This window comes from Portunus trituberculatus, chromosome 9 (assembly GCF_017591435.1).
Source record: "Portunus trituberculatus isolate SZX2019 chromosome 9, ASM1759143v1, whole genome shotgun sequence".
NCBI classification, from domain to species: Eukaryota; Metazoa; Arthropoda; class Malacostraca; order Decapoda; family Portunidae; genus Portunus; species Portunus trituberculatus.
Window position 1 is genome coordinate 10,071,731 of NC_059263.1, and position 8,490 is coordinate 10,080,220.

General features: G+C 43.4%; 2 protein-coding genes across 3 annotated transcripts; both read left to right on the forward strand.

Annotated features, from left to right (window-relative positions):
- The first annotated feature begins 717 nt into the window (after nucleotides 1-717).
- Nucleotides 718-6,112, forward strand: LOC123501363. 2 transcript variants are annotated; one of them, XM_045250164.1, is made up of 8 exons: nucleotides 730-892; nucleotides 3,088-3,259; nucleotides 3,476-3,640; nucleotides 3,947-4,026; nucleotides 4,118-4,289; nucleotides 4,453-4,499; nucleotides 4,967-5,087; nucleotides 5,593-6,112. In XM_045250164.1, the coding sequence occupies exons 2-8, from the start codon at nucleotides 3,110-3,112 to the stop codon at nucleotides 5,719-5,721; spliced, it is 864 nt and encodes a 287-aa protein (XP_045106099.1). In that variant the 5' UTR covers nucleotides 730-892; nucleotides 3,088-3,109; the 3' UTR covers nucleotides 5,722-6,112. The 2 variants fall into 2 exon arrangements, with proteins under 2 accessions (XP_045106100.1, XP_045106099.1); XM_045250165.1 differs by lacking the exon at nucleotides 3,088-3,259 and having other exon boundaries at nucleotides 718-892.
- Nucleotides 886-2,754, forward strand: LOC123501362 (dimethyladenosine transferase 1, mitochondrial-like). The gene has a single exon (XM_045250163.1). It carries the CDS (start codon nucleotides 1,011-1,013, stop codon nucleotides 2,034-2,036), a length of 1,026 nt encoding a protein of 341 aa, XP_045106098.1. The 5' UTR covers nucleotides 886-1,010; the 3' UTR covers nucleotides 2,037-2,754.
- Nucleotides 6,113-8,490: the final 2,378 nt, after the last annotated feature.

An 8,490-nucleotide genomic window follows, 5' to 3' on the forward strand; every position in this document is an offset into this window, starting at 1 on the left:
TGAAGCACACAACACTCATGAACTATCCTCTCATTGCTTGGTAAGGTCTTGCTCGACCTTACCCTGATTAATATTTTGGTTGTTAAACACTAAAGTCTTTTATTATTATGTACTCAGAGTTGTAAATTTGACCCCAAGATAAATGTGTGTGTGTGTGTGTGTGTTGAATACCATTCATGAAAAAAGTGACCTGTAGTAAGTTTCAGTTTTTATAAGTTTCTGATATGTGAACTGTGTAAATGCAATCACTTGTAAATATATACATTCCTGTTTGTACTGAGAGATCTATAGTCGTAAACATCCAATAATAAATCTTCTAAATAAAAAGTCTTGAATTTAAACATTTCCATTTCTTTCAAGAGTTCATCCTGACCACTGCATCACCGTCACGAGAATGGAGGGTTTAAGATTGGTGGATAGTCTGTGATTACAGAAAGACCAGTCACCACTGCATTCAACCTACATTCAAAATGTGCTATAGGTAACATTTATGTATAACAACACTATCCAAGCGACAAAAGCCAGCGATACATAATATTCTGTTTATTTATTTCTACCGTTAAAGAAAATCAAAGTAATCTGTTACTTTTTCCTTTTGGCTTTATTTCTTTTTTTTCTTTTTTTTGTGGGGGGGGGGGCTGCGGACATTAGCTAGTGTACTATATACACATATATAAACTTTTGGATTATGAGCCGAATCGTACCGGAACCGAAACTCGCTGTGAAGAATAAACAAACAAGGGAGTCTAGCGACACCGTCACCGTGTGGGTCACCGAGTCACCGACCGACTAGTCAGTCAGTCACACGAGCCACCGCAGTGAGCACTGTGCACACAGCACCACACCACGCCAGCCTCGCCTTGTGGTGATGCGCGGTCTTTCGAGGCTAAGGGTACGCTTCTGTGATTACTGAGTATGACAGTTGACAAAATAAGAGCAGTCGAGGGCGTGAGGCACGGCGGCTTCCCTCCTGTGTGTGCGCGGTGAGCGCCGAGCGGTGTGTGAGGGAGATGGGGCCGCTACGCCTGCCGCCCCTGCCCACCACAGGGGAGCTACTCAGGCTGTACAAGCTGCGTGCACTCAAGCAGCTCAGTCAGAACTTTCTGTTGGATCCCAAACTGTGTAGCAAGCTGGTGCGAGCCGCGGGTCGCCTGCGTGGGGCGCGGGTGTGTGAGGTTGGCCCCGGGCCCGGCAATCTCACCAGGGCCATCCTGCACCAGGGGGCTGCTAAGGTCACGGTGGTGGAGAAGGACGTCAGGTTCCTGCCCACACTGGAGGCCTTGCAGGATGTGTCTGGGGGCTGCCTGGATGTGTGTGTTGGGGACGTGTTGTCCTTCAACATGGAGAAGATCTTTGCCTCCCAGGACAGCCCTGCCTGCACATGGGAGGACCCACCCCCTAGGGCACACATAATTGGTAACCTACCATTCAGTGTGGCCACGCCACTTACCATTGGCTGGCTGGAGGACATCAGCTTACGCAGGAATGCATGGGTGGAGGGCCGCACCCGTCTTACTCTCACCTACCAGCTGGAGGTGGCTCAGCGCATGGCAGCACCACCTGGCCACCACCAAAGGTCCCGTCTGTCCCTCATGTGCCAAAATTGGTGCCATGTGAGGCACTGCTTCACCATCCCCGGCCGGGCCTTTGTGCCACCGCCTGATGTGGACGTGGGCGTGGTGCAGCTCACACCCCACGTGGCGCCACATGTCCCGCTGCCCTTCCCTGTCGTGGAGAAGGTTGCGCGCTGCCTCTTCTCCTTTCGCCAGAAGTACTGCCAGCGTGGGCTGGGCACACTGTTCCCCAAGGGGGTGAGAGATGCCCTGCTGGACAAACTGCTGAAGGTGGCCGATGTGGAGCCCACCCTGCGGCCGTTCCAGATCACCATGAAAGAGTTTGCCCGGCTGTGCCACACTTACCAGGCAATCCTGGACCAGCACCCCCACCTGGCTAAGTACAACTACCGTGACCCAGCCAGCGATGACATGATTGACGACATAGACAACAATATCCACACCTTGTCAGCCTTAACCTGACCTGTGTTACTGGGACACATTGTGTGTGGTGAAAACACTGGCAGTGTTGCACTTGCTAGTTGCTGTGCAAATTTTATTATAGTTGTAAAAAAAAATCTTAATTTTTTTATTATGAAGAATAATCACACAGCTCTATTATTATTATTATTATTATTATTATTATTATTATTATTATTATTATTATTTATTTTTATAAAAAAAAAAAATTAGGGATGTGCTCCTACCCCTTACAATGTAGGGGGACTCGATAGGAAAACAGTGTTTTCAAGTAGAAAAGATGAAATAAGGTCTCTTACCACAAGAAATGAAATATGCGTGTTACATTATGTAGGTGTGTGCATTGCCTCACTCCACTGGAGAGCAGTGCTGCTAACAATATCTAGATACCTAGAAGATGTCCCCAGAAGCCAGTAGTTCTCTTAGCCAAGTGGAGAGGAATTTTATAATAAAGGTGGTAACATTTCACGTTGGCAGTGCATTTATTACGCAGGATGTTGTGTGTAACATATTTCTAAGTTGATGCATGTAGAAGCTGATGAAAGTAGAAAAATGAGCTGCATGACTCTTCTTAGTAGTTATCAAGAAATTGTCTAAGACTCTATAATAGAAAATTCTTCAAGAAATTATAACAGTTGTTGCTTTTGAGAACAACACAGTGTACACTATTGTGGAAAAAAGTTTTCATGTACTTGTATTACAATGAACTATTACTTCTGATCTTGTGTGCTGTCATTAACCTTTGCATCATCAGGATCAGTGAACCAGTGGTGTTGCACTTTACTGTGGAGTGACAGAGCCATTTTGGACATACAACTTGCATCAAACATTACAGCTATACACATGGCTAACACAATACAATACTCAGTAAGACTAATACTATAGAACTCACTCATTTTTCTTTCATTCTTGAACAGACAAAACTGACCACAAAACCACTCAAATACATACAACTTGCATCTAACATTACAGCTACACACATGGCTTAAAATTGCACCATACTTTCTGAGACCTATACTTAAAGAATCCTTCCACTCCTCTCATCCTCAAATAGACAGCACTAACCACACTGCACCATGGAAGTGTCGGAGCAAGAGCACTGGGAGATGTTGGCTGCGCTGTACAAGCATGGGACAAACACCAAAGCACTGGTCACAGAACTGTCTAACTGGGGGCAAGAAAAAGTGGAGCATTACATCAAGTGCTGCAGGAAAAATGCCAAAAGGGTGAGGGAGGCCTGCACACACACACACACACACACATCCTCTCTCTCTCTCATCCCATTTTCTTCCTTCTACTTATTTTTTTATTCTTTTCCCCATCATTCCTTCATTGATTTACCTTTCTCCCTTCCTTCACATACCACAGTATTCCTTTCCCTTTGTAAACATTCATTGCCACATACCCACCTGCTCTATTCACCTTCACCTTCCTGCTTTCAGAAAGAAAAAGAGTGTGAGCAGAATAGGCTGGGTGATGAGATGTGGCTGACCAAATGGCTGTCACACACAAGGAACATGCACATTCTTGAAGGAACATTTGATGGAGATGCAAGAGGACGTGTGTCATCTTTTGTCCCTAAGGACCAGGGACGTTTGCTGAGCAAGGTGTGTGAAAAACTTCTTGCTTTATGTTTTTTTCTTATATTTTTTTTCAATGAATTAATATTTCTACTAATATGTATGTGGTGCTTTGCTAGGCTTGAGTGTAGAGTAGACAGATAGAATCAATATGAGACTTAGAAATGGTTTATACTACATTGCTTAAGCCATACAAGACTAGTGAAGTGTATTGAAATCCATTTATTCTCACTTAAAGGAAAACAGCATACACTCTAGCACACCACAAGAGCGAGGCTAGATGATGCATGAAAAATAGGAATTCTTATAATTCCTGTGTATTCTCTCCTGCAGGTAATGCTATTCTTGTCCGAGGAAGAGGAACACCCACCCCCTTCCTCTTCTACAGACCCAGACTACAAAGAGATATACAGGTGAGCAGTGTGTATCTCTGAATGTGTGTCTACCTAACCATTGTTCCTCGTAGAGATATTGGTGAAGCTAACAATGTGATCTCCCCTTCAGATACTTAGGACAGGTGTTGGAGGGGGAGGAGCCAAGCCAGCTGAGTCAGGGGAGTGCTACCATGGTGCTCAGGATGCTGGACAGGGTAGAGGAGGTGGCGACCAAGAGTAAATACAGAGGCACACTCAACAATCGTTTGCACCTTAAGCCACCACCCTACATTACTTCCTGGGTGAGAGAGAGAGAGAGAGAGAGAGAGAGAGAGAGAGAGAGAGAGAGAGAGAGAGAGAGAGAGAGAGAGAGAGAGAGAGAGAGAGAGAGAGAGAGAGAGAGAGAGAGATTAACTAGTGGTCAATCATATTTTTACAAAGATAAATGATCTCTCCCTTCCTCAGAAAGGACCTACTGATGAAGAACAGTTGGAGGAAGAGGAAGATAGAAGGTAAGGATAGACTCTCCAATGCTTTCTTCCATCTGCGCAATCCAATATGACTTCCAATGATAGGTAAATGGCATGTCTTTCACTAACTCAAGGATACTGTCATCTGTGCTGGCTCTTGGCTACCTCTGTTTCTCATTTTAAAAGCTTAATTTCATATAACCTAGTACAGTTATCTTACGAAGCCTTCACTTCCTAGATAAGCTGCCTTTCATACGTGTCACTCTCTTCTCAGCTATCTTTTGACTATCAGTTTCTCATATTAAAGCTTTGTCACTTTTCCTTCTACTGGGTCATATCTTCCCTCCAAAACTGATCTCACAAAGCTTTTTTTTTTTTTTTTTTTTTTCCCCCCCTAGATTGTCACCCTCTAAAACTAGTTGTTTTCCTCCATTCCTCAGCCATCTTGTGTCTTCACAGACTAAGCTTCCTGTCACCTAATATTCTTCCCTCACCAGGTTTATTTTCAGGCCAGAGTGTCCTCTCTTCACTACTGGTGATGAGGAAGGGCTGACTGAAGAGGAAGAGATCACAGAGTTACAGAAAGATGATGCAAATTATGAACTGAAGAAACAGGAAGCTCTAAAGAAGGTTAGTCTTTTGTCATTATCTTTGCATATCTGTTGGTCTATACTACTTTTAAATTCCTGAGATGTAGATTTTCCATGACTCCCTTTCCACTAGGAGCTAAGAGGAACCAGGAGTGTGAATGATGATGATGATAATAATAATAAAGTAATACTATTTAGTTTTATTTTTATTTTGTGGTTTTAAAGAATCATTATATAATAAATGTTTGCCATTTGTAGAGGTATTATAGTTTTGATGCATTTTTTAAGTTTTAGCCTGGGTATTTATTTGTTTCTCTAAATTCACGGACCATAAATGTTATTTTAAGCCAAGATCTATTATTTTTAAAGTAATTTTACTTTAGGCAAATCTTGTACAATAGGATTTGTGGTCGTTAAAAATTTATCTATATCTATCTATGTGGTACTTTGTTTGGACCATCCTGTCTGAGATTGCCACCCTAATATATTGATACAAGGGTTGACTTTTCACCTTGTCTTACTCTCTCTCTCTCTGGTCCTCACAGAGCAAGGAGGTGCAGGCAGCCGTAGCCACTTCCCTCACTAACATCCCAGGACTCAACCCCTATGCCTTTCCACAGGATCTTCTCATCAAACCTGAATATATTAATGAGGAAGCTGTGGAGAATAGTTAGTGCCATTGTAACCACCTGTTTGTGCTTCCATTACAACCAGTTACAGTACTGTTGTTACTACCACCATTTTTCAAACTGGTGTCTGGTGAAAAAAACTACCTCCACAACTTGATCAATTACAACTACTGCAGTCACCAATACTTGTCCATTACTGTTGTCACCATCACCACTACTATAGTTGGTTCCATCTATGAGGTCCGTTTAGTGTGGGGCAGGTCACATCATTTACCTCTAGCTATACTGCCAAATCAATCTTCATACATGTGTCTCTCTTATTTCCCATCCGTGTGCTATTTGAAAGTGATAATTTTACCTATGCTGTATATAGTAAAGGAAGCCACATAGTACAATGTGTGTCGATGTTTAGGATTATAACAATGATTCATGTAAATTCCGCCGCCCGGTGGAATACTCCAGGAGAGGTACTTACGGGGATGTAGGCAGTGCTGCAGACTGAGTGATTCCCCGTGTCCTCTCTTCCCGGTTCCCTTTGTGGTCTCATTTATACAATTGAGCAGCTGCAGCCTGCCCTCTAAAGACAACTTCTACTACTTCCTACACTACACTACAACACCTTACACTTTTACACTCTCTTCAAATCAAAATTTAATAATGGCTTCACCACGCCCTGCCTCGGAATCCCCTCTGGGAGGGACCATAAATGTCCCCAGGTCGGACTGCCCTCTGCTGTCGACCTTGGGTGTCTTGACACTTCATCTAATACTTTCACTATCAATTTCTGCAACATTCGTGGCCTTCGTTCTAATTTTCAATCTGTGGAACACCACCTCTCCTCTACTAAACCTCATCTTCTCTTCCTAACGAAACACAGTTGTCTGTGACTACTGACAGCAGCCCTTTTCTGTTCCCTCCTACTTGCTCTATCCTCATTTTCAATCCAAAGCTGGATGTTGCGCATACGTGCGTAACGACACCACTTGCTCTCGTGCCCACAATCTTGAATCTTCAGAATTTTCTACCATCTGGCTAAGACTTCAATGTCACTCTCTAACTAAATTCATCTGTGCTGTATACCTCTCACCTAATTCCTCTGACTATGTAAAATTCTTTGACTATTTGACTTCCAAGGTGGAGCACATCTTATCTCACTTTCCTTTTGCTGAGATCTCCATTTTAGGGATTTCAATGTTCACCACCAGCTTTGGCTTTCATCTTCTTTCACTGACCAACCTGGTGAACAAACCTTCAACTTTGCTATCCTTCATGACCTAGAGCAGCTAGTGAAGTTCCCTACCCGTATTCCTGACCGCCTTGGAGACACGCCCAACATTCTTGATCTTTTCCTAACCTCCAACCCTTCTGCTTACTCTGTTAAACTTTCCTCTCCGTTGGGCTCCTCCGACCACAATCTAATTTCCGTTACCAGTTCTATCACTCCAGTGCAGCCTCAGGACCCGCCTAAGCGGAGGTGCTTCTGGCATTTTAACTCTGCTAAGTGGGAGGAACTAAGGCAGTACTATTCTGATTTATTGTTTTCATGTCAGAGATCCTTCTCTTTGTGCCGAGCGCATAACAGAGGTGATTATCTCTGGCATGGAGCTATACATTCCTCATACTTTCTCTAACCCTAAAGCTAAAAAGCCTTGGTTTAACTCTGCTTGTTCTCGTGCTGTCAATGATAGAGAGGCGGCTCACAAACGGTTCCGTAGCCATCCAACTGCTGAAACTCATGCCCTATATATTTCTGCCCGTAATCATGCCAAATCTATTCTCCAACTTACTAAAAACTCTTTCATCAATAGAAAATGTCAAAGTCTTTCCAATTCTAACTCCTCTCGAGATTTCTGGCATCTAGCCAATAATATCTCTAACAACTTTACTTCTTCGTCTTTCCCTCCTTTACTTCATCCAGATGGCTCTACAGCTGTCTCTTCTTTTCTAAAGCTGAACTCTTCGCTCAAACCTTTGCTACCAACTCAACTTTGGATGATTCTGGGCATATTCCTCCTACTCCTCCACCCTCTGACTACTTCATCCCTAAAATTAAAATTCTTTATAAAGACGTTTTCCTGGCCCTCTCTGGCCTTGATTCTCGGAAGGCTTACGGTCCGGATGGAGTCCCTCCTGTTGTTCTCAAAAACTGTGCTTCCGAACTCGCTCACTGCCTGGTCAAACTCTTTCATCTGTGTCTCTCTACTTCTATTTATCCTTCTTGCTGGAAGTTTGCTCACATTCAACCTGTCCCTAAAAAAGGTGACCACTCCAATCCTTCTAACTACCGCCCTATAGCTTTGATTTCCTGCCTTTCTAAAGCCTTTGAGTCTATCCTTAATAGGAAGATAATGAGGCATCTATCAGCTCACAACCTTCTCTCTGATTGCCAGTATGGTTTCCGTAAAGGCAGATCTACTGGTGATCTTCTTACTTTCCTAACTGAATCTTGGTCATCCTCTTTTAGGGACTTCGGTGAAACCTTTGCTGTCGGCCTTGACATATCGAAAGCCTTCGATAGAGTCTGGCACAAATCTTTAATTTCTAAACTACCCTCCTACGGATTCTATCCTTCTCTCTGTACCTTCATCTCCAGTTTCCTTTCCGATCGTTCTATTGCTGCTGTAGTAGACGGTCACTGTTCTTCCCTAAAACTATCAACAGTGGTGTTCCACAGGGTTCTGTCCTATCACCCACTCTCTTTCTATTATTCATCAATGATCTCCTAAATCTGACTCAATGCCCTATCCACTCCTATGCTGATGATACCACCCTGCATTATTCAACAGCGTTCAACAGACGCCCAACCCAACAACA